This window comes from Elephas maximus, chromosome 23, assembly GCF_024166365.1.
Source record: "Elephas maximus indicus isolate mEleMax1 chromosome 23, mEleMax1 primary haplotype, whole genome shotgun sequence".
Lineage (NCBI taxonomy): Eukaryota > Metazoa > Chordata > Mammalia > Proboscidea > Elephantidae > Elephas > Elephas maximus.
In genome coordinates this window covers 62028751-62054828 of record NC_064841.1, presented here as the reverse complement: position 1 = coordinate 62054828, position 26078 = coordinate 62028751, and the positions used below count along the sequence as shown (strand labels likewise).

Here is a 26078-nt window from a genome sequence, read left to right as displayed (position 1 = left end):
TGTCATCTGGGTGGGCATCTCGTCTGGAGGCTCGGCTGGGGAAGAGTCCCCCTGCAGGCTTCCTCAGGTTGTTGGCAGGATTTGTGTCCATGTGGTTGAAGAACTGAGGGTCTTGCCCTTTTGCTGGGTGTCGGCTGTTGACTGCCATCAGCTTCCAAAGGCTGCCTGAAGTTCCGAGATGCTGCCTTTGGTTCCTCTCCACAAGGGCTTTCCCAACATGGCCACATAACTTCATCCACCCAGCAAGGAGAGTCGGCTCACCAGCCAGCCTTACATAGCATACCATAGTCACAGAGTGACATCCCGTCCCCTTTGCCATGTTCTATTGGCCAGAAGCAGGTCAGAGGTCCTGCCCACACTCAAAGGGAGCACCTGGAGTTTGGATTATAGGGACCCCCTTAGAAACTGCCCACCACAGATCACCTTTCTCTGTTCTTTGAGAGAAAGATGGAAAAGTGCTTCCTATCTGCTGTTCATTTTTGTGAGAAATTGGTTCTTTTTTCCATAGTGACGTCTGTGATTTTAAATCTGTTAGAGGGTCACAGCTCTACGGGGTTTATTCTTCCAACCAGCATGCACTTTCGCGTGCCATCATTGTCCCCACTGGGCAGAGGGTGGTTCTGGAGTGCTGTTTTACCTCAGAGTATTGTGGGTTAAATTGTTTTTTGTTTTTTGGGTTTTTTTTTTGCGAGCTTCCTTAGAACTCAGCTGTGGTCTGTCATATTGTTTTGTCACATTGTTTGTATGGAAGAACGTAGCCCTGAGTTTCAAATGACTAACTCGACAGCGAACTTCTAGAAGGCAAGATGTCCGCCCGGCAGGTTCTGCTGTGGCATGGGGGAACGCAAAGAGTGTTATTCGGAGTGTAAGTTGCAGTGCCTGTTTTCAGCCTTTAGATGATCCTTCAACAACAGCAGAAGTCACCTGTGCTGTCTCCTGATTCCCTGAAGATGTGAAGTCTGTCAAAAGCAGAGACCAGACAGAGGAGAGCTTTGAATGTGCTCAGCCTGAATATCAAGAGGCACTGGGTCAAGTTCTGGTAGCATTCTGGAGTGACAGGAAAAAAAAAAGCAAACCTGTTACTGTCGAGTTGATCCTAGCTGATGGTGACCCCACGTGTGTCAGTGTAGGACTGTGCTCCCTAGGGTTTTCAGTGGTGGATTTTTTTGGAGGTAGATCTCCAGGCCCCCCGAGGCATCTCTGAATGGACTCAAACCACCTACCTTTGGGGTAGCAGCTGAGCACATTAACTGTTGGTACCACCCAGGGACTCCTCTGGAGTGACAGCCTGTACTTATGACAGTGCACTGAAGCCTCCCAGGGAAGCGGAGCGGGTGGCACAGGCTCTCACACTGCCTGAGAAGGATGACGTTCTAGAAGACCTCTTTGCACTTAATCCCATCCAACTTTGTCCTGTTTGTTGTTGGGTGCTGCCAAGTTGATCCTGACTCACAGCCACCCCATGTGACAGAGAGAACTGCCCCATAGGGTTTTTTTAGGGTATAATGTTTACAGGAGCAGATCGCCAGGTCTTTCTCCCATGGAGCCCCTGGGTGAGTTTGAACCGCCAGCCTTTTCAGTTAGTGGCCAAGCTCTTAAGCACTGCGCCACCAGGGCTCTAGTGGGAACTATTTGTATTTGCCCAACATTCTGGGCTGCTTTGTCTGTCCCTGGACTCCAGCCATGTCCTCTGGGATGGACCCTCTCCTGGCCTTTGATCATTTAGTCAACTTCCCTGGTATTATTGGGCTCTGGTGTAATTGGCCATTTGCTTCGGGCACCTTAAAGGAATCTCCGGCAAATCAGATAACGGTTTTCTTATAATAGAGAGTCTTCTGTTGCCTTTGCTGGGATGTCTTCTCTAGGTATGTTGTTGTCGTCGTGTGCCATTGAGTCGATTCCGACTGACAGCAACCCTACAGGACAGAGTAGAACTGCCCCACAGGGTTTCCAAGGGACGTCTTCTCTAGGTATGTTGTTGTCGTCGTGTGCCATTGAGTCGATTCCGACTCACAGCGACCCTATAGGACAGAGTAGAACTGCCCCACAGGGTTTCCAAGGCTGTAGTCTTTGCAGAGGCAGATCACCGCGTCTGTCTTCTGCAGAGCAGCTGGTGGGTTTGACCTGCTGACCTTTCAGTTACTAGCCAAGCACTTAACCACTGTGCCACCAGGGTTCCTTTTCTTTAGGTATATTACATAGAAAGAAAACATCATGACTGGAAAAATAAGATAGATAGTTTTTGAGGATCAAACACAAGGGAGGTTGTGAACTACACCAGAAGGCTCTGGCATTTCTTTCAGATTATTAATGTTAAGTTTTGGGGGGTAGGGGCCTGAAATTTTGGCCACCAGTGAAGTGTGACTGTGACAGGAGAGGAAGACCTACATAAAATGTGGTATTTCCTGCTGAGGGATTATTTACTGGGCTGGCAACTGCATGACATGGACCGCATAGATAATTTCCATGGCAACTATGGGCGTGTGCATGACGTCTGTGCCAGGGCTCTTTGAGAGAAAAACATGGATGGAGAAGAAATGGCAGGCAGATAGGAAAGGTTATAGCACTTGTGTAAGCAAAGATGTTTTATTAGTGGGATTAAAATGTCATGCTCAAAGGCGAACACATTGATGTGCTGCTAAAAAGGAAGAAGATTGAGCCGTGAGTAGTGTAAAGTCATTGTGCTCAGTCTTTCCAAACCCTCCCACCTGTCTTACACAACGAGACCACATTAGTCTTTCTAAGATACCATTTTCCGGATGTACACCCTTTACTTAATTAAACATTTTATGGCTTGTGGTGACCTTCTGTATAGTTGTGGTGACCTTCTGTATAGCAGAGTGAAACGTTTATCCAGCCCTGCACCGTCTTCATGACTGTTGGCGTGTTGGAGTCCATCGTCGTGGCCATTGTGTGAGTCCATCACACTGAGGGTCGCCCTCGCCTTTGCTGGCCCTCGGCTTTGCCACACGTGATGTCCTGTTCCAGTGACCGTCCCTCCTGATGATGTGTCCATATAAGCGAGCCAGACAGTGCTGTGCTGTGATCCACAGGGTTTTCATTGGCTAATTTTCTGAAGTGGATCGCCAGGCCTTTCTTCCTAGTCTTGTAGTCTAGAAGCTCTGCAGAAACCAGTCCACTGTGGATGACCCTGTTGGTATTTGAAATACCAGTAGCATAGGCTTCCAGCAACACAGCAACACACAGGCCTGTACAGCACAGCAGAACTGACAGACAGGTGGTGGTATACGAATTGTCGTTGTCGAGTGCTGTTGAGTTGATTGTGACTCACAGCAACCCCGTGTGACAGAGCAGGACTGCCCTATAGGGTATTCGAGACTATAATCTTTATGGGAGCATATTGTCAGGCCTTTCTCCCACAAAGCCACTGGGTGGATTCAAAGCACCAACCTTTTGGTTAGCAGCGAAGCACTTAACCATTGTGCTGCCATATCAAAACCAAAGCAAACTCATTGCCATCAGGTCGATTCCCACTCATACAAAGAACAGCCTGGAAGGAAAATTGAGGTCCATTTCTGCATTTTGCTCATTTTCTTGACTAATGAGTGTGTACTGCCTCTGTTCTCTTTATGCTTTCCAGCACTTTCTGCTGTAGCCCTGGTGGGGTCCTGCAGCCCAAATTACCCACTTTTCCTCTGTCTCAAATAAAGTGCCCATTGCCCCAAAGCCAGTGGATCTGGCTTGATTCACTGCACTGTGTGAACGGCCAGTGGACTTAATTTCTGCAGGGGTGTTAGCATTCAAGAAGAGCTTTTCCTTATGAATCTTTCATTAGTAGCGTTTCAGTCAGGGTGACAAATACAGAATGGTCAGACAGCAGGGACAGTAAGCTTGGTCAAAGGCAGGTCAGCATGGCAACTGGTATAGAATAGAGTTTCTAGGATCAGACAACCTAGTTCAAATCCTGGTTCCACTTATAAAACGTAATCCGGCAGTTAAACGCCACTCTCTTAGCCTCCTGAGGGGATTGATCGCTGCCACTTCATTCATTTCTGGTGAGGATTCAGAGAAATGGTATCTGTACGTGGTCTGGGGCTGCTGCTGTTTTATGATGTCGGTTGCTCTTACCAGACCCTAGTTCACCAGGAATCTGTTCACAGGCTGAATTCTTGTAGCTGGTTCTGATTTTCAGCTTCTTTTTCCTTGTCTACCTTTTTTTCCTTTTAGTTAAAAAAAGTGTACTGTGGTGAAATATTTGGAACAAAACATTTCAACCATTTTTCCGTCTACATTTCAGTGACCTTAACTATGTTCACCATGTGTTCACCATGTCCTTGTCTGCCTTTGAACTACTGAATTCTCTAGAAATTCCATGTTTTTTTCACATAATTGCTTGCAATAGCGAGGAGACTGGGGATGTGGTGAAAATTTACAGTTCGAGGACCAAGGCACCCCAGGCCTGCCATAAGTCAGTACATCACTGAACTGCCTGAGTTTTTGTTGAAGGTTTGTTGAGCGAGTGAGTCAGTGACTGGAAAAATAAGGCCTATGAATGTCAAATGAAAATTACATCAGTTTTGCATCAAATCCCCTGCCTTGCCTGAGATCCCATTGTTAGTTCTCCTGGTGCTTTTTTGAAAGAGGACATTTCTAGGAGGAGCCAAGTAGAACTCTTATTGACCCTTCAGGATCCTTTAGATGCCTAGAGAAAGAAAGAGTCAGTGTTCTTGTAGTATTCCTGAATTCCCATCTTGTTGTTACTGTTGTTAGGTGTTGCCAAGTCAATTCCGACTCATAGTGACTCCATGAGACAGAGTAGAACTGTCCCATAGGGTTTCCTAAGCTGTGATCTTTCTGGGAGCAGATCACCAAGTCTTTCTCCCGTGGAGCCCCTGGGTGGGTCCAAACCACCAACCTTTTGCTTAGCAGCTGAGCCAACCTGGGAATCTTTGGGGAACTTTATGCAGTGAAACCCGTGAGAGCTGGAACTCAACAGGACAGCCGTGTTTTCCTGGCTGTCGAAAGTTTTCTGCCTTCGAGAGGGTGCAGTCTTGCCACTTCTCTATCACTCTGTACTAGTGGAAAATATTTTTTCCTTTTCTGACAGGTTTCTGCCTTGCACAGGTTCCAGCCTTCACAGGTTTTACTGTGATAACACATTTTTTTCCCTCAACCGAGATTTGAGAGCTGGTTCCCTAACAACCTTGGAAGCCCAAGTGAAATGCTCACAGTTCCTATAAAGCCCGCTTTATGAAAGCACCTAGCTCCGTTGGTAGGTCGAGTTCCATGTTCAGATGTTCTGGTTAATCCACATTGTACCTGAGAAGCAGCAGTGACTCTCTCTTTGGTCCTGCCCCCTGCAGTTTGTAGTCTCAGCTTTACCTTATCGTGAACCAAATACTGAGTTAGAAAAGAAGGTTTTCTTTGTATACTGCCAGAGTAGTCTGATTGATAAGGCATGTGTCAAAGGAACGTTGAGCTCCTGATAGAATACATGTTTTTGTCATAAGGCGTCTACACAAAGGTGGGGGGCAGTGGTGGTTCAGTGGTAGAATTCTCGCCTTTCATGAGGGAAACCCGGGTTCGAGTCCTGGCCAGTGCACCTCATATGCAGGCACTGCCTGTATGTCGGTGGACATTTGTGCGTTGCTAAGATGTACAGCTTTCAACAGAGTTCCCAGACTGAGATGGGCTAGGAAGAAAGACCTGGCAATCTACTTCTGAAAATCAGCCAGTGAAATCCCTGTGGATCTCAGTAGTCTGATCTGTGACCCATCATGGGGATGGTGCGGGACCGGGCAGCGTTGGGTTCCGTTGTAAACGGGGCCACCGTGAGTCTGGGCTGCCTTGTGGCAGCTCACGGCAGCAGCACACGAGGCCATAGCGTCTGGCCCCTTCAGAGCCGGAAGTCCTCTTTCATCACACCCTGCTGGCTTCCAGAGGAACCGTTTCTGAAGCTTTGTCTGGTTACTTTGAAGATGTGCTTAATAGTTCCTCCACTGGCTCCTGACTTTTTTGTCATCCTGGGATGTGTGTGAACAATGTTGAGATGACAGTCTGGTCTGGGAGATGGTATTAACAGAAGCTGTGGCAGAGCCTCAGTGAAGGAAAGCCCCAGTGACCGGAACCCTGAGCTGATTGGGACAGCCTGCTCTGCTTCTATGGGGCAGAGGCAGCTGACAAATTGCTAATTGAGATTTAAAAGAAAGAAATGAGCAGGAGGAATTGATGCCTACTGTTATAGGATAAGGTGTCCTGGCGGTGCAGTGGTTAAGGCGCTCAGCTGCTAAACAAAAGGGTCGGTGGTTCAAACCCACCAGCCGCTCCTCAGAAGAAAGATGCGGTGGTCTGCTTCCATAAAGATTACAACCTAGAAAACCAGGTGGGGCAGTTCTACTCTGTCCTGTAGGGTTGCTATGAGTCGGAATCAACTCAGTGTCAATGGATCGATAGGCTTATGCCCACCAACCACTGTCGTTTTCCTTTTCTGTCCTTTGCCTGTTCTGTATCTGCACCCCTTCATGAGACCTCACTTAGCTCTGTCATTTCCTTACCTCCTGCCAGAACACCGTGTCTCCCCGAGGTTCCCATCTTCAGTGTATGCCAGTCGCCTCGATGCTCCGATTGTTTTATATTTACATTCTTGCACCTGGGCCCCCTAACATCTGGGGGAAGTGGAGCCTGCTTTGATGTCACTTCCTGTAGCACAGGTTTACCCCTGGTCATTAGTCTCCTTCTCTTCTCCCACAGTGTTAGCATCCTAGCCTACTCTTTGTGGGTTCCCCCAACCAGCTCTGGGCCCACGGCCTTCTAATACAAACGTTCAGCTCCCTTACCTGTTAGCTGCATGTCGTCGGGTACTGTCGAGAGGATTCTGACTCAGTGATCCCGTGTGACAGAGTAGGACTGCCCCATTGGGTTTTCTGGGCTGTAATCTTCATTTTTTTTTTAATCTTCGTAGGAACATTTCAATCACCAGGTCTTTCTCCCAAAGAGCCACTGGGTGGGTTTGGACTGCTGACCTTTCAGTTAGCAGCCAAGTGCTTAACTGTCATGCCACCAGGGCTGGGACCTGCCAACTACCTCTAGTTGACCACCTGTAGGCTGGTGGGTCAGCTGCTGGTGTTTGAGGGAAGCAAACTGACTTAATTGACTAGGTATGTCCACCCATTAGTTGCATCCCATAAAATAAATAAAAAAGCCAAACCCGTTGCCAACCAGGTGATTCCTACTGACGGCTGTTACAGAGAACCGCCCTAAAGGGTTTCTTGGCCGTGATCTTTACAGAAGTAGATCACCACGCCTTTCTTCCACAGAACCACTGGGTGGGTTTGAACCACCAACCTTTCCATTAGTAGTAGAGTGTGCACAGTTCCCTCCACCCAGGGACCTCTGCTACCACCCCACAAAACAATACCTATGTTGGCCTAGTACAAATGTGACCACAGTCTGACTCCTGTGAGAAAGGTGGATTTTCTCCAAAGGATGGCATTTCTGAACTTGCTTCTGACCCCTTCCCCTTCCTCAAGCCGTTAAGGTGGACTTTTTCAGTGCTGAAATTATCAGTGAAATTTGAGAGTAAAAAATTGATACCATGCATACCTTCCCACCTTTATCAGAAACAGTTAAAACGGAGCCTGTGAATGTCTTTACCTTTGAAATCCCATGGGATCATTTGACTTCCGTTGTGACTTAGTGATCGCTAGGATAAACATTGGAGATAGAGCTTCTCTGAGAAGGGGGCAGGTTTCCTTTGCCTTCCTAAAAGGGCGAGTGTCCTTTAGTGATGAGTGACCGGGTGCAGCCAGGCTTGCCGTTGCAAGATTTATGTCAAAGCCTCCGATAAAAGTAGGTGTTTGCTAACATTGCATGAATTCCTCCCCACAAGAAAGGATAACCTGATCCCCTTTCAGAGTATTCTGGCAGCTTTCTGGGTAAAACCCCACAGCAGGAAGCCTATATAAACCTGACATTGCTGGGGTTAGTGTGGTGACTTTCGTTCTGCACAGACAAGTCTCTTTCACTCTCGGTGATGGTTGAATTAACGGCTGTAGAGTCCTGGCATGAATGTAAGTTAACCGGGAGAGGTAGTCTAACGTGCCCAAAATGCTGATGGAGGATGCCCCTTGGAAAAGACTTTGGCATTACCTCTAAGGAGACTGATGATTGTTAGTGATCATCTCATTTTCTCCTGCCCTGGAAAGTAGAAATGAACACCTAACTTGACATTCCTGTTCTCCAGATTATCAGCTCCAGGCCTCCCGGTGGCACTCGGCTGCATTTTTGTTCCAGTATCTTCCATGGGAGCGCTGGTAGCACAATGGCTAAGTGCTTGGCTGCTAACTGAAAGGTTGGTGGTTCTAATTTGCCCAGCAGCTCTGTGGGAGAATGACCTGGCCATCTGCTCTTGTAAAGATTGCAGCCTAGGCGGCCTTATGGGACAGCTCTACTCTGTCACGCAGGGCTGCTAAGAGCCGGAATCTTCGCGATGGTGCCCAACAACAGCGATTTTCCAGGGAACTGAGCTTTCCCTCTCCTTAGCAAGCAGCACTTAAGAAAAAACAAAGGTAGAAGTAAGGGGAAGTTAACTTCCAGCCAGAGTCCCTGCTCCGCCCCATGGTACACAGCGGGCTTTCTTCAGGGCTCGTCTTCCAGAGAGGGACGGGCAGGAATGGTTCCTGAAGAAAATGGGCCACCGTGTACCTACCTATTTAAAAATCATGAACTGCATCTGTGCAGCTAGGGTCGTCTAACCAGAGAATTCCGTTTTCACATTATCCTTGAAAATCCATTGCAGTATCCAAATTTATGGTATTTAATAACCTGCCCCCTTTGCCTTGTATCCAAGGAGCCCTGGTGGCACAGTGGTTAAGTGCTCGCCAGCTAGCTGAAAGGTCTGCAGTTTGAAATCACCAGTCGTTCCTTGGAAGAAAGGTGTAGCGGCCTGCTTCTGTGGAGATGGCAGCCTTGGAGACCCTATGGGGCAGTTCTGCTCTGTCCTGTAGGGCTTCTAGGAGTTGGAATTGATTTGATTGCAACAGGCTTGGTTTTTTTTGGTGTTCTGCTTTGAAGATGGCGCTGAAGTCTTTCCAGTGTGGCTTTCTCCGAGTGGCTTTTCTATGCATGTGCCCGTGCGTGTGCACAGGCACACACGCAGTTTCCAGCTGTGCAGACCCAGGTGGGTGGTCTCATCCTAAGATGGAGGGACTGACTGCACAGGAGCCGTGATCTCAGACGGCTCAGCCGTCTGCTCCTGGTGCATGTCTGGGGCCCAGTCTGCTCCCAGGAATCCCAGTGTGAGCACGCTGGCAGCTTTTGGTCCCAGTGAAGTCAGATGAAGTCAACAGCACCCTCTGGAGAAAGGGCCTGGGTCTCTTTACTCTGTGAAACTTCAGAGGGCGGGGGGAAGCTGTTTAATAGTGTGCCTTTGTCTTGGGCCTGGCTTTCATTGTTTTGTTGAGAGAATCAGCTTATTAGTAACCAAAAAACAAGAATTAGAGCAGGTAAGCCTGTTCTTTAAATCCATCCATCAATCCCCTTTCTCAAGCAAATTAAAAAACAATGTAAGCACTAAGGTGTTTTCACACCCCACTTCAAGGTTGGCTGCAATCAGAAAGGTTGGAGGTTCAAGTCCAGAAAGAGCTGTTCTCTAAATCCATCCATCAATACTCTTTCTCAAGCAAATTAAAAAACAATGTAAGCACTAAGGTGTTTTCACACCCCACTTCAAGGTTGGCTGCAATCAGAAAGGTTGGAGGTTCAAGTCCAGAAAGAGCTGTTCTCTAAATCCATCCATCAATACTCTTTCTCAAGCAAATTAAAAAACAATGTAAGCACTAAGGTGTTTTCACACCCCACTTCAAGGTTGGCTGCAAACAGAAAGGTTGGAGGTTCAAGTCCAGAAAGAGGTGCCTGGCAATCTACTTCCGAAAAACCAGCCACTGAAAACCCTATGGAGCGTGGTCCTACTCTGACAACACAAGTCTGAGTTGACTCAGCGGCAGCTGATTTGGTTTTTTAAAACACCCTCTTTCCCCTCAAAATTAAGTTGAGAAGCATTTTTTTGTAGCTCCCCCAAAGCACAGCCTTTTCTGCCAAGGCTTGTGTTGAAAAGTTGCATTTTCTCTTTAAACTTTTTATAATCCAGTCAGTTTGTTCGCTCACTGCTATGTTGTGATGATTTGAAATTTGACTTGATCAAATAAAAGTTAAACCCTACAAAGAAGCAAAAACCTCACAAAAGGCAGTCCTGGGCGAAATGACACCTTGGGCCCCAGGTCACCGGTGGAGAGCACTGGGCCTCACCCTGGTCCTGGTGTCCCAGGTCCTTGTCTACATTTCTTCTTCTTCTCCCCGTATCCCACACAGAACCCTTTACGGGACCCTGGCTATTGTGGCCTTGGAGGAGGCGCCTCAGAATCTGCTCCCGTTACTGTTTAGAAACCTGCCATTATGTGGCTGAAAACAAATCAGGGAGCCATCGATCTTTGTGTCGGTGTATCCCCTGTTTGCATCGTGGATCCCTCTGTTCTCTTATTAAACTCTTCTGTCAGTGATTTTTCCACTCAGTTGCTCTTCCGTAAATAACGCTGTCTTTCTTCATTTCCTGCTTGTTTCCTCTCCACTTCCTCCCCACCTTGCTATACGGTGATATCATTTCCGACCCACCTGTAATGCCAGATGGGTGATCAGGAGTCACCACCCCCGACTGAGATCCCAGCCTGTGCCTGGGTGGCTCTGTGACCTTGTTGGACACTTGGCTCTCTGAGCTGTTTTTTCCTCATCTATGTTACAAGGGGTTCGGGTCCCATGGTTTTTATTCCCCATTCTAGCTAAAATTGTACGGATCTTGAGATTTTTCCCTTTTCTTGGCCTGTCAGATAGGATACATAAAAGGACCACCCAAGATTCCTCCAGCTCCAGTGCAGGCAGAATTTAGGAGTGTAAGAAGGGGTGGGTGGGCAGTGAAGGGTTTTAGGTGGTTAGATGTGGACATTTTAGGACCTGTAATCTCCATCTGGTAGTCCTGGTGACACAATGTTAAGCCCACAGCTGCTAACCGAAGGGGCAGCGGTTTGAACCACCAGGAGCTCTGCGGGAGAAAGACCTGGCGATCTGCTTCTGTAAAGATTACAGCCTTGGAAACCTTATGGGGCAGTTCTGCTGTGTCACGTGGGGTCACCGTACGTCAGAATCGACTTGACGGCACCCAACAACATTTTCCATTCAGACTGTTATGTTTTACTGGTGACTTAGTTGCAGCTAAGTTAGGTCAGTAAATGTCAATTAAAGATGATTCTGTCCAGGACACCACATGCCATTTAATTGTCGTGTCATCCTAGGTTCCTTTAGACTATGGCAGTTTCTCAGACATTCCTTGATTTTGATGACTTTGACAGTTTTGAGGGGTACTAGTCAGGTATTTCGTAGAATGTTGCTCAGTTGGAAACCTCTTGATTTGACTGGGGTTATGGGCTTTGGGGAGGAAAACACAGTTAGAGTGCCATTTTTCTGTTACTAGTTCATTTTGGAGATGACAATTCTGTATTGTTTTCCTGAGCTGCAAAGCGGGCTTTTGAATACAGTGCCCACCGCTGTATCTACAGCAAGACGTAATTCTGCAAGTTTCCTGGTGCTATTGGGAATGCATTTTCCTATAGAAGTGGGGTCTGGGGCAGGGTAAATAATACCAGGGCTCCTTATAGTCGGGTTAAAGAGACCTTTGTGAGCGGTCTGGGGGCCCAGCACCCACACACCACATTGCTGCCGAAAGGGGAGCACAGAACTTCAGCTTGACCTTGAACCACATCCGTCCCACCACTGCCAAGGTGCTTGCTGGCTGCTGGCCCATCCTGGCCAAGTGATCACCGATGGTTGTCACCTATCTCGGAATGAACTGCCTGGGCAGAAATGGCCTGTATGTTACACGAGAGCAATTAAAACCCAGACCTGGGTCAATGCTACACGTGTGAAGTGTCCTGCGGCCCTCACTGGGTATGGTCCGTGGGGAGGTTGGATGATGTCAGACAGTATGTTAGCACGTGCCATGTCTTGGTAAGTTGTTGTTATTTGCTGTCCAGTGGGCTCTGACCCATGTGATCTTATGTACAACAGAACAAAACGTTGCCTGGTCCCACACCATCTTCATGATCTCTGGTAGGTCTGAGTCCGTTGTTGCGGCCACCATGTCAATCCATCTCATGGAGGGGTTCCCTTGCCTTTGCTGACCCTCTTCTTTACCAAACATGATGTCCTTTTCTAGCTTGGTCTTTCCTGATAATGTGTCCAAAGTAAGCAAGCCGAAGTCTCGCCATGCTCATCAGGGGCATATTATGTAGCAATTCGGCTCACATTTTGGTCCAAAAGAAAGGTACTTCCTGGAGTAGTAACGGTTAGAAAAAGCCCTAACATATAATAAGTCAACATTTGTCTGCTCTGGGCCTAACTCTGTGCTGGGGGCTGTTAACTGAAAAGTGAAAACAGCTTGGTCTTTGCCCTCGGAGAATCCTAGACAATTCCAAAAACCATTGTCATTGCAGTTCAAGGCCCCTGAGTTTTAATAATTAAATTACAATTGGGTTTGGTTTGCCTTCCATTACAGTGTCTTTGGAATAACATCTTGTTTTTCTTGGGAAATTATATAATTATGAAGGACAGGAACAGTGCCATTTATTTCTGTTTCCCTTACTACATGATTTCTGCCCATAGAAGGCTCCCAGTGGTGACAATTGAAATAAGCATGGAAGCTCAAAGCTGGAAAAGTAAGATCAGCTGAGTATATTGGTTTCCTGGGGTATTTCTGGAGTCCCTGGGCAGTGCAAATAGTTAAGTGCTCGACTACTAACTGAAAGGTTAGTGGTTCAGACTCATCCAGAGACGTCTTCGGAAGAAAGGCCTGGCTGCCTGTCTCTGTAAAGATTACAGCCTTGGAAACCCTATGTGGCAGTTCTACTCTGTCAAATGGGGTTGCTCTGAGTTGGAATCAGCTCGATAGCACCTAAGAACAATAACAACATCTGGGTGGTGCAGAGGATTAATAGGCTTGGCTGCTCATCCAAGGGTTGGCAGTTCAAACCCACCTGGAGGCACCTCGGAAGAAAGACCTGGCACTCCACTTCTGAAAAATCAGCCACTGAAAACCCCAGGGAGCCCATTCTACGCTGATACATATGGGGTTGCCATGGGTTGGAGTCGACTCAACAACAGGTGGTTTAGTTGTTTTATTTGGGTGTTTGTCCTTGACTGGACAAGTCACTGTATATGGCAGTCCTTCTGACACTGGATCACGGACATCGGAGACGCCCAACCTAGCAGCCGTGAATGACTCTGAAGGGCGTCACTCCTGTCTGTGGGGGAATATGTGATAAGATGAGTGGTTGAGAAGAACGGCAGTAGTGACATGCCTTTGTTCTTTGTTGCCAGCAGATTTGAGCCACAAAATGGGGTGCAAAGTGTTGCTCGACATTGGCCACCAGATGCTGCGCCGGAAGGTGGTGGACTGCAGCCGGGAGGAGAGCCGGCTGTCTCGCTGCCTTAACACCTTCGACCTGGTGGCCCTCGGCGTGGGTAGCACGCTGGGCGCTGGCGTCTATGTCCTGGCCGGGGCTGTGGCCCGCGAGGATGCCGGCCCCGCCATTGTCATCTCCTTCCTCATCGCCGCGCTCGCCTCCGTGCTGGCCGGCCTGTGCTATGGCGAGTTTGGCGCTCGGGTGCCCAAAACGGGCTCGGCCTACCTCTACAGCTACGTTACCGTGGGCGAGCTCTGGGCCTTCATCACAGGCTGGAACTTAATCCTGTCCTACATCATCGGTGAGTCCCAGGGGGCCTGGGCCCGAGCCTTTCTGTCAGCCTTCTCTCTGCTCCACTTCACACCACGGGCGGGGCCCACTGTGTCCTCACCTCGACCATGGGTCTCTCTCCTCTCCAGGACCTGCCGTCTAGCCTGACTGCTGTCAATTGTTTTCCTTGTCACGGGCGTTGCTGCGGTGATTATGCTCCCTCTGGTCTGTGCACGTTTCTGGGTGGCACAGACGGTGAGTGCTCAGCTGCTAACCTAAAGGCTGGCAGTTTGAATCCACTTTGGGAGAAAGGCCTATTGATCTACTTCCGAAAAATCAGCTATCGAAAACACTATGGAGCACAGTTTTACTCTCATGGGGTCGCCATGAGTCAGGTTGACTTGACGGCAACCAGTTTGGTTTAGTTTTTTTTTTTTTTTTTTCTTCTGGTCTGTGCCCTTGTTTTTAATGGTTAAGGTGGGAACCAGGCCAGGCCAACAAGGCCATCACTCCTGCTGATTTGGGAGACGTAGTATGGGGAGGGTGTTTCTAATCAGTTAAAAAAAAATGAAAGTTTCTTCTAGTATTTTTTTTCTGATTACCAGAGTAAATACTGGGTTTTTTTAAATACACCACCAATACTGAAAAATTTGGGAACTCTAGAAAAGCAGAAAGTAGAAACTGCCCAGTCTGACAACAGATAATTTTCTCATTCATTCATTTCTTTCAACAAATACTTGTTGAGCCAAAAATCAACCCTGTTGCCATCAAGTTGATACCAACTCATAGTGACCCTGTAGGGCAGAGTAGAATTGCCCCATAGGGTTTCCAAGGATCAGCTGGGGAATTTAAACTTGTCTACCTTGTGGTTAGCAGCCGAACGCTTAACCACTGCGCCACCAGGGCTCTGATATATATACTTCCAGTTTGGTAGGTAAGGTGATTTGCATTTTGATTAGAACTGAAGTTGGACCCATCAATTTAAAAGAAACAAACGCCTGAATATAAGAACAGGCAAAGGCTATCCATACCCACTGCCATCGAGTCAGTTTCAACTCATAGAGACCCTATAGGACAGAGAGAACTGCCCCATAGGGTTTCCAAGTCTGTGATCTTTATGGGAGCAGACTACCACATCCTTTCTCCTGTGGAAGGGCTGCTGGGTTCGAACCTCATACCTTTCGGTTAGCAGGTGAACGCTTAACCACTGCCCCACCAGGGCTCCTTAGGTGAAGGGTATGAATGACCAGTTCATAACGGTAGAAATACACATGGCCCCCGAATATTTAAATTATTTTTAGCAAACTTTTTGTACTGTTATCAAGAAACAGTAAGATTAAGTTGGGTACAGATTGCTCCTGAGCCCACTGGCCCTGGGGATCTTGCTTGGAGGGTGTGTGCTGCGGGCTCGGGCCCTCACGGCCTCAGATCCCCAGCTCCTGCCGGCTTCGCGCTGGCCTCAACTCTGTGGCGGGTGGGTCCTCACGGCCTCAGATCCCCAGCTGCTGGGGGCTTCGTGCTGGCCTCAGCTCTGTGGCGGGTGGGCCCTCACGGCCTCAGATCCCCAGCTCCTGTGGGCTTCACGCTGGCCTCAGCTCTGTGGCGGGTGGGCCCTCACGGCCTCAGATCCCCAGCTCCTGTGGGCTTCACGCTGGCCTCAGCTCTGTGGCGGGTGGGTCCCAGCTGGCCCAGTGCTCCAGCTCAGGCTCTCTATGCAGCACCTTTTTCCTTTCACCATCTGCTGAGAGCCCACATAGCTCACTCTTCAAAGTTCTAAAGTAAAATTCATCATTATTTTGTTTTTTTTTGTGAAACATCAGGACTTGTAGCCACACATGGCTCTCCCAAACCAAAGCCTCTTGGTGGGCATGTAGCTGTTTTAAATGGACTGTTAAGTTTTCCGAGGCTTTACCTGGGCCTCAGACGAAACCCGGAGCAGGAAGTGCCCCCTGGCTCCAGAGCAGCAAACACGTGATTCCTTGCCAGAGTGCTGTTTGCTCTTCTTGGTCAAGCCCACGCTTTACTGGAATTTGTTCCCAGCCGTAGCTATGGGGAAGAGCAGGGTGGCCATCAGACGCATTTGTTTTTATAGCCGTCATTCAGAAATGGGCTGTGGGCAGAAAGACAGGGCTTGTTGACAGACCCTGAGACACAGGATTCTTTGCATCGTGGCCCTGGTGGACAGAACTCCTAATTGGCTGGCTGCTCAGGGTTAAGAAATATGGTTAAATTTTTGAGTTTTTGGGAAAATATCATGAGACCAAATTGCTGACTACTTTGGTTAAATTCTGTGGCTAAGTCAGTCCACAGTCAGTGGCAAGGCCAGCTTTGAAAATAAGGGACAATATTATATGCTAATATCAAGGAGACCTGGTAGCTTAACCGGTTAAATGCTTGGCTGCCAATCCTGTGACGTCGAGGCAGAAAGACCAGGTAATCTGCTTCTGTAAAGATGACACCCCAGAAAACCCAATGGGGCAATTCTGCTCTATCACATGGCGTTGTCAGGAGCTGGAATCAGCTCAGCGGAAATGGGTATTTTTTTATGCTAATATTGGGAACTTAGCAATGTTTTTTGGAAGAAACACTAGAAAAACAGTACCTTTTTACGGATTTTTTTTTTTTAAAGAGCAGGTCACTTTTGTTGGCATTTTTGGTGCCGCCTCACTTTGTGTTTCTTCTGGCTCAGGGGTGGGTGAGGGGCTGGGGGCAGGTTTGGGTTCAGGGGAATGGGGAGAGCTGGGCCTGGTTTGCTGCTGGCGCCCTGGTGAGTATCGGTTTGTGTGCGCCCCCATTCTGACGTTGTGTGGCAGAATCAGTGATGCCTGCTCTGAGGTGAGCGGGCATCTGTCCTGAGTGTGAAGGCCACCTCTGGGGGTCTCCCTGGTCTTCCTCCTCCCAGAGAGCAGTGTTCACAGCGAGGCAGGCCCCGTCAGCTCTGCTGCCAGGGTATTCTTGGGAAAGGGCACTTCTGGAACAATGGTTCTCAAAGTGCTAATTGCGACCCTTGAGTGGATTGTGAAATCAGTTTAATGGGTTGCCACCAGTATTCCTTTTCCTAATAAAATGAAATCAGTAGAATTGACTAGATACCATCAGAATGCTTCTTGGATGGGGTGGTGAGGGTAACTGTACACCTTGACTCAGTTGTGTGTATTTGAATTCCATGGTATGCAGGTGTGTGTTGGGCTGTGGTGTTCATGTGTTGCTTTCCATGCCCTTAGAAGCCTTTGCATACTTTCCCTTGAAATATTAATTGACTCCTGCTTCTGTGTTAACAACAGGAGTCCTGGTGGTGCAGTGGTTAGGTGCTCAGCAGCTAACTGAAAGGTCAGTGGTTTGACCCTCCAACCGCTCCGCGGGAGAAAGGTGTGGCAACCTGCTTCCTTAAAGATTGCAGCCTTGGAAACCCTATGGGGCAGTTCTGCTTTGTCCTATGGGGTCGCTATCAACTCAATGACACCGGGTTCCGGGTTAGCATACGGCGGTCAGGCTATTTTGTGTGACTTCTGCCTGGGTGCTGTCAACGTTGAGCTTGATGACAAAGACAAATTAATGATTTCCCTTGCATGTCCTGTGATGCTTCTGTTTTGTGACAGGTACGTCGAGTGTGGCCAGGGCCTGGAGTGCGACCTTTGACGAGCTGATAGGCAGACCCATCGGGGAGTTCTCGCGGACGCACATGGCCCTGAATGCCCCTGGGGTGCTAGCCGAAAACCCTGACATATTTGCTGTGATTATCATCCTCATTTTAACAGGTAAAGCAGCACATTCAAAAAGATTGAGTCGGAGTGATGGGTCCGGGTGATATAAAAGACTACTGTTAGGTTTCCTTTCCTTTGCTTTTTCTCTTCCCTCCCCAATTTCCTTTTTTTTTTGTAATCAGTGCCCACATCTTTTTTTACTTGACCCTGTCTTAATGGCTTTTTTAAATAGGTTCACATGGGATGGACCTATTTCATAGCTGTGGAGTTATGTGTCATTAAAAGAGAATTGTAGGTCCCTGGGTGGTGCAAACAGTTAACATGCTTGGCAGTTGGAGGTTCAAGTCCACCCAGAGGCACCTCGGAAGAAAGTCCTGGTGATCTTTGCGAGAAATCAGGCATTGACAACCCTGTGGGGCCCAGTTCTACTCTGACACACGTGGGGTCGTTACGAGTTAGAGTTGACTTGGCAGCAACTCGTTTTATGGATTTAAAATTTTGGTGGCAGTGCAGACTTTTGGTACAGGTGACCCAGGAACATGAACTCTTGTGGTTCAGTGGGTGACCGTTTGGGAAGGGAGGCTGTCGAGTCTGCTGACCTGCCAGAGGAACGACGTCTGGAGCATTGATGTGTGCCTGGACGTGTAAAGACGTGGTTGGTTTTACAACCATCAGGACATCCTGTAAGTAAATAAGCTTCATGTTAAAGTGGTGCTTGCAGAATTTTAAAATTACAAATGTTGCTCAAACACAGCTAATGGCAACTTTTTTTTTTTTTTTAAATAATATCTTACTGTGTTTTCAGTGATGTTTAGGTTCCCATTCAACAATTTCTACACAAGTTGTTGAGTGACATTGGTTACATCTTTACAATGTGTGAACGTTTCTTGGTATTTTCGTTCAGGTTGTTCTATTTCCATTTGATCTAGTTTCCCTCCCCCCTTACATTCTCATTTTTGCTTTAAAGTAATTGTCGATCATTTTGTCTTATATAGATTTTTTTTAAAGGAGCACAGTACTCACGTGTGATAGTCTTTGTGAGCCAGTCTGGTATTTAGCTAAAAAGTGACCTTGGGCTAGTTTCAGTTCAAGGTTTAAAGAGTCTTGAGGATCCTCTAGTCTCAACTGGTCCAGTAAGTCCAGGGTTTTTGTTGTTGTTTGTTTGTTTTTGAATTTGAGATTCTGTTCCACATTTTTCTTCCATTCTATCAGGCTCCATCTATTGTGTCCGTGATCAGAACTGTAAGTAGTGATAGCCGGGCACCATCTAGTGCTTCTGGTCTGAGGGTAGTGCTTCTGGTCTCAGGGTAGTTGAGGATAACTTCTTATTAGTGATGTTTATATGTGCCTCAGCTGCTAAAATGGCGGGTCTTGTTCCATGTGGCATTTGCTATGTGAATGTTGAGCTGAAATGCAGACACAGTCTCATTTGAGGCTAGAAAATCTTGGATAAGTTTTTAAAACAACATGCCTTATTTTATATAGCGCATAATTGAAATAATTTCACCAAGGCCAGTCTCTGCAGTGTTCCTGGTCTAAGTTGGCAGAAACATGGATCGTTAAAAAAATTTATGCTTGTGAGATTTTCCTTTTACTGAACATGAAAGAGGAGAAGCACTGAGGAAAAAATGCATAGAAGAGTAGAGTATGAGAAGTTAGTTCTGTGATTAACTGACCGATTCTCTTCTAACATCTGTTTTATAATTTTAAAATAATCGATTTTATTTTTTGTTCTTGTTGCAAATACACACAGTAGAACATATACCAATTCAACAATTTGTACATACACTGTTCAGTGACACTGATTATATTCTTCAAGTTGTGCAACCACTCTCATCCTCCTTCCCTGAATTAACATAAACTCACTGCCCCCTAAGTTTCCTATCTAACCTTTCGATTTGCTGTTGTCAGTGTGATCCCACATAGATTGTTCTTTAAGAGAGCACAATGCTCATGGAGACATTCTTCACTGGTTAAGCTAAATTACTGTTTGGTTTTAAGAAGACTTTAGGGGATATTTTTGATTTAAGGTTTAAAGATTATCTCAGGGCAGTAGTTTTGGGGGTTTTGGCTCCAGAGAGTCTGGAGTCTATGAGAATTCAAAATTCTGTTCTGCATTTTCCCGCTTTTGATCAGGATTCTTCTATGGAATCTCTGATGAAAACATTCAGTAATGATAGCTGGGCACCATCCAGTTCTGATCTCATGGCAGAGGAGGCTGTTGTTCATTGAGGCAATTGGTCACACATTTCATTTTCTTCTCTGATTCCTGACTCTTGGGTTTCAGAATTTAATCTGTATGTACAGCGTTTTTTATTTTAAGATGCAAGAAAGGTTTATATGGCAGAATAGTAGTCTCAGGTGATACATAGCGGTCAACAGTTGGCCTGGGAACCTTCCTATCCTGCCTGTACTGCCCAGCAGAGTTTACCTCTGGAAGCCTTGGAATGATGTTTTTACTATAAAGTGTCCACATGTGACCACAAATGTCTCTTGTGCCATAAGTGCCAAAGGTCGTCTGTCATTAGGTTCCTGTTCGTTTTTATCACTTGATTTTTTTTTTAATGTGAGTTTACAAAGAACTGCTTTAGCTTAGATCTTTTTTTTTATATGCACCGAGCACAACAAGGATTCCACTGTTACTAAAAATGCATATGTGTCAGTGGTTCTGAAACCGTAGATAGTTGTCATTACTGGTATTATGAACGTCCCAACGTAAGTCTGAATAATTGCCTTTTCTCCTACTCAGAGTAAATAAAATTCTATCCAGACTATACTTTCCCAGTAATGGACTTTTTTTTTGTTTAATAATTGTGATAGAATACATGTAATAAAATATTTGCAATTTCAACCACTTTTACGTGTTCAATTTGGTGCCATTAGTTACGCTCATTATGTTATGCAGCCATCATCAGTATCCAAGTTATTTTCATCACACTTAACAGAAACTTAGTGCCCTTTAAGCAATAACTCCCCATTTCCTCCTCCCACTAGCCCCCGGTAACAACTAATAAAATTTGATCTCTATGCATTTGCTTAATCTAGATGTTTCATAAAAGTGGGATCATACAATGTTTGTCTTTTTGTGACTGAGTTCACTCAGCCTAGTGTTTTTAGGGTTTTTCCACGTTGTGGCATATGTCAGAACCACATTTCTCTTCAGAGGAATAATACTCTGTTGCAAGTATGTACCACATTTTGTTTATCCATTCATCATCTATTGATTGGTAGTTGAGTTGTTTTCACCTTTTGGCTATTGCAAATAGTGCTGCAGTGAACACTGCTGTGCAGCTATCAGGATCCTTGCTTTCAGGTCTCTTGGGTGTGTATCTAGAAGGGGAATTTCTGAGACATATGATAGTTCTGTGTTTAACTTTTTGAGGACCAGCCAAACTATTTTCCATAGTGGCAGCACCGTTTTACATTTCCTCCAACAGTGGGCCAGGGTCCCGGTTTCTCTATATCCTCATCAACAGTTGTTTGTTTCCCTTTTTCTGATCACAGCCATCCCACTGCATGTGAGGTGGTACATTATGGTGATTTCGATTTGTATTTCCCCCCGGTGGAGCAGTGATTAAGAGCTTGGCTGCTAACCAAAAGGCTGGCAGCTCGAATCCACCAGCTGCTCCTTGGAAACTCTGTGGAGCCATTCTACTCTGTCCTTTAGGGTTGCTACGAGTCAGAATCGACTCGACAGCAACGGGTAATGACTAATGACCTTGAACTACTTTGCATGTATTTATTGTCCATTTGTATATCAAATCCTTTACCCATTTTTTGACTGGGTTGTTTTCTGTTGTTACTGTTGTTGAGTTTTAGTAGTTCTTTATATACTCTGGATTTTAAACCCTGATTAGATACATGGTTCCCAAATATTTTCTCCTATTCTGTAGGTTGTCTCTTTACTTTTTTGACGAAGTCCTTTGATGCACAAAAGATCTTAATTTTAATGAAGTCTATTTTATCTAGTTTTCCTTTTGTTGTTCATGCTTTCAGTGTCATATCTAATAATCCATTGTTAAAAGCTAGGTCCTGAAGCATATTGCCCCTATGTTCTGTTCTAAGAGTTTTATGGTTTTAGTTCTTAACATTTAGGTCACTGATCCATTTTGAGTTAGTTTTAGTATATGGTGTGAGGTAGGGGTCCACCATCATTCTTTTGCATGTACTTTTCATGAGAGAGAGTGCATGTAGAGGCTTTCTTTTCACCCTCTGTGAGGAACTTGATTTCTGTGGAGAGATGACTATGATGACCCTCATCTCTGCAGTCTGTGGTGCCCCTAAGGTGGCGTCCTTAATTCCGAAGGGGTCCTGGAAGATCAGATTTCACAGTTTTGTGTGACACCCCACAGATTTCGGTAGTTTGCTTCTGCCTTTAGAAAATTACTTCAGCCCCATTCCCACAGAGGCCTTCAGTGGTTTGATGCACTTGGATTCTTTTAGGTTACCCTCTGATCTTCATCATCCCCATCCCCACCCCCAGCCCCCATCCCAAGAAGCTTTTACCAAGTGCATGGTTAACACTTTCAAAGTTTGCTGCTTGTGCACTTTTCCAGGACTTTTAACATTTGGTGTGAAAGAGTCAGCCATGGTCAACAAAATATTCACGTGTGTCAATGTTCTGGTCCTGGGCTTCATAATGGTATCAGGATTCGTGAAAGGATCAGTCAAAAACTGGCAGCTCTCGGAGGAGGATTTCCAGAATGCGTCCGATCATCTCTGTTTGAACAAGTAAGTTGTTTCTTCCGTCTCTAGGCATGTGACCATTCATTTGTGTTTCGTATTTAGCAACACACATGCGTTTGGGGATGTAATTGGCTAGAACAGCACATGCTTTTTTAAAAATATAATTTTAATTTGTTCTATTGTTATTATTTTTGCAGTGAAGTAGCTCAGACTATGCCCAGCGGGGTTTTTTTTTTTTTTAATCTTTGGAATTTGCGTTAATGCTTATTTCCTTGAACTGGACAGAAAATTGGATGACAATAACAAAGAAAGGTGTTAAGTAAAACAAACTCCTAATCCCAGTTCCAGTATTGTGTATAGTTCAAGATCATTGTCAGATACTCTAATCCCTTGTTCCTCATAGACTGTTGCATGAGAAACCTCTGGAGTTTTGTTTGCAGAAAAGGTTTTCTTGGCAATACCATAGGGATACCACATTATTATTATTTTTTTTTCCAATTTTAAGTTCAATTTTTAATTATAAAATAAGTACATATATTATCCTGTCAGATAAATTAAAGTCCCCTTTACATGTCGCTCACAACCCCTGTGTTACCTGCATGGTCAGTGTTGATGGCTAAATACCTAAGAGTGGAATGGCTGAATTATATGGAATGTGTATGTTTAACGAACTGCCCTGGTGTCACAGTGGTTAAGCCCTGGACTGCTAACCGAAAGGTCAGCAGTTCAAACCCACTAGCTGTTCCACGGGAGAAAGATGTGGCAGTCTGCTTCTGCAAAGATTACAGCCTTGGAAACCCCATGGGGCAGTTCTACTCTGTCCTATAGGTTTGCTATGAATCGGAATTGACGGCAACGGATACTTTGAAGGAGCCCTGGTGGCTATGTTTAACTTTTTTTTTTTTCAGTTTTATTTATTTTGTTGTCATTATTGAGAATATACACGGTAGACATGCAGCAATTCAACAATTTCTACATGTACAACTTAGTGACATTGATTATGTTTTTCAAGTTGTGCAACCATTCTCACCTTCGTTTTCTGAGTTGTTCCTCTGCCATTGACATAAACTCACTGCCCCGAAGGTTCCTGTGTAATCATTCAAGTTGCTGTTGTCAGCTTGATCCCATACAGATAGTTCTTAAAAGAGCACAATGCTCAAGGCAGACATTCTTTATAGTTCAGCTAAACTATCATTTGGTTTTAAGAAGACTTCAGGGGATATTTTTGGTTTAAGGTTTAAAGCTTATCTCAGGCCAGTAGTCTGAGGGGTTCATCCAACCTTCATGGCTTCAGAAAGCCTGGAGTCCATGATAGTTTGAAATTCTGTTCTGCATTTTCCCCCTCTTGATCAGGAGTCTCCTATAGAGCCTTTGATTGAAATATTCAGTAATAGTAGCTGGGCACCATTCAGTTCTCCTGGTCTCGTGGCAAAGGAGGCAGTTGTTCATGGAGGTGATTAGCCACACATTCCATATCCTCCTCCTGTTCCTGACCCTCCTTCCTCTGTTGCTCCAGGGGAATAGAGACCAATTTCTGTGCCTTGGAAGGCCGCTTGCAAGCTTTTAAGACCCCAGGCACCACACAGTGAACTAGGAGGTAAAACAGAGGCACTAAACGTGTTCTTAGGGCAGTTAACTGGGATGTCCTATGAAAACATGCCAGGAAACCAAACCCATGAGGGTTTTGGTTATACATAAGCAGTTTAGCAGCTACTCTGTTTTTTTTTGTTGTTGTGTTGTCACACAACTTTTGCCAATTCAGCTTTTTATAGGTGTATAATTTATTGACAGCAGTTGCAACAATCGGCTGTGCAACCGTTCTCTTTATGAATGCAATATTTCCATCCTCCCCTTTCCCCCTCCCTCCCACCCCTGGTAACCACTAATAAACTGCGTTCTCTACACGTTTGCCTTTCTGGTCTTTTTATGTAGTGAGGCCGATCAATATTCGTCCTTTTGTAATTGACTTATTTCACTCAGTGTAATGTCTTCAAGCTCCATCCATACCGTAGCAGGTATCAAGACTTCGTTTCTCTTCCGGCTGAGTAGCATTCCATTGTGTGTGTGTACATTTTGTTGACCCATTCCCCTGTTGATGGGCGTTTAGGTTGTTTCCACCTTGTGGCTATTGTGAATGGAGCTGCAGTGAACATTGGTGCATGTTTAACTTTTTATGGTACGCTTAACTTTTTATAAAACTGCCAGTCTCTTTTCTAGCGCGGCACTACCAATTTGCATTCCCACCAGCAGTGCCTGAGAGCTCTTGTTACCCCACATCCGTGATAACACTTGGTTCTACGTTATTTTTAAATCCCTTCCTGTTATATCCCTTATGTGAAGGGGAAGGAAGACGTGAGCCTTTTATCAGAGCCTTTTCCCCAAGGTTTTCAGGATTACTGAAGTACCAAAATGTGATTGTAATTAGCTCTTTCTCCTAAACAAGCGGTCGGCCTCCTCCCTCTTGGGTCGGCCTGACTCAGGAAGCCCAGAGTTGGCGGGAGTGTGTGGCGGCCTGTGGGCCCTGTGCTCTCAGACCCAGGAGTGCTTCTCAGCTAGCACTCACTCACAAGCTCTGATTGTCTAGGGCACACAGGCCAAGCAGTGGTAACGTGTCTTCTCATATGCTTTTGGTCAGATTTCCAGGTGAATATTAGGATCCCTGGATGGAGAATAGGTAGTTTGATTTTTCTCTGATTCTATTTTAATTAAGGTTACTTGATTACTGATTAGGTGGTATAGTGGCTAAGAGCTCGGTCGCTAACCAAAAGATCAGCAGTTCGAATCCACCAGTCACCCCTTAGAAACCCTATAGAGCCATTCTACTCTGTCCTGTAGGGTCTCTGTGAGTTAGCATGGATTCGACAACAGAGGGTTTTTTGTTTTTTTTTCAGGTGGCCCCGTGGTTAACTGCTCGGCTGATAACTGAAAATTGGTGGTTCAAACCCACCTGGTGGCTGTGTGGGAGAGAGACCTGGCAATCTGATCCTGTAATGATTACAGCCAAGAAAACCTTTGGGGCAGTCGTCCTCTGTCACATGTGGTCACTTGAGTCAAAATTGATTTGATGGCACCTAATAACAGTTACTAATGACTACTTAAGGCTACTAAACAGACCCCCCTAAACTGTAGGGCTTTACGGTGGTGTCTCAGGCCCTGCTGGCAGTGGTGCAGGCCAGACAGCTCCACCACACACAGTCCTGCTGCTTTGTCACCCCGAGGGCCTTGTCCTTATCTTCACCTTCCGCTTTACCAGCTGCAGTCGAGCTGACTCTGACTTAGGACGACCCTGAATGTGTCAGAGCAGAACTGAGCTCCAGAGGGTTTTCAGTGGCTGAGTTTTTAGAAGTAGATTGCCAGGCTTTTCTTCTGAGGCACCCCTGGGTGGACTCAAACCTCCAGTCATCGGCTAGTAGCCAGTTGTGTTAACCATTTGCACCACCCAGGGGCTCGATGTCCTCATCTACCTGGGCACAAGCATGATCCAGCTCTCCCAGAAAAGAAAGAGTAGGGGGAGTGTGTGCCCTGTGTTGTTAACTCAGATCCAGAAGACACAGCCCTGCTGCTTGCAGCCCATGCGTCAGAGAATCCAGTCAGATGGGCCACGTTCAGCTGCAAGGAGGCTGAGGAATGGTGTCCCACACTGAGGCTCCTGGAGGGCCATATACAGTGTTAGTCACTGGCAGGAGTGCCTGGCTGGTGCAGAGGGTCAACCAATAAAAATAGTCTTCCTCTTGGTGTCCAGACTTTCTCACAGAGAAGTGAAGACCCAAGCACTCCTACGTAGTATTTACACCACCTTTACTTATGCCCGTTAATTCGAGGTGAGCGGAGCCAGTTCAGAACGTGCTTTGAAGTAACATGGTAGACATGGAGAACTTTTAGAGCGTGTCTTACTTGTTGGCATTTACAGGTGAGGAATTAAATATAAAGGGCACCTCTTGTTTCCTGG

General features: G+C 46.1%; 1 protein-coding gene across 6 annotated transcripts in view; it reads left to right on the top strand.

The window, feature by feature from the left end:
* The window catches only part of SLC7A1 (solute carrier family 7 member 1), a 94392-nt gene that overhangs the window by 49173 nt on the left and 19141 nt on the right, over positions 1 to 26078 (top strand). For 5 of the 6 annotated variants that reach the window (XM_049867180.1, XM_049867183.1, XM_049867182.1 and 2 more), the window contains 3 exons: positions 13387 to 13770; positions 17339 to 17497; positions 22000 to 22174. In XM_049867180.1, the coding sequence (XP_049723137.1) occupies positions 13401 to 13770; positions 17339 to 17497; positions 22000 to 22174 (704 nt within the window). In that variant the 5' untranslated portion in view covers positions 13387 to 13400. Of the gene's footprint in view, positions 1 to 13383; positions 13771 to 17338; positions 17498 to 21999; positions 22175 to 26078 lie in introns of all 6 variants that reach the window. The other variant, XM_049867181.1, reaches the window with a different exon arrangement.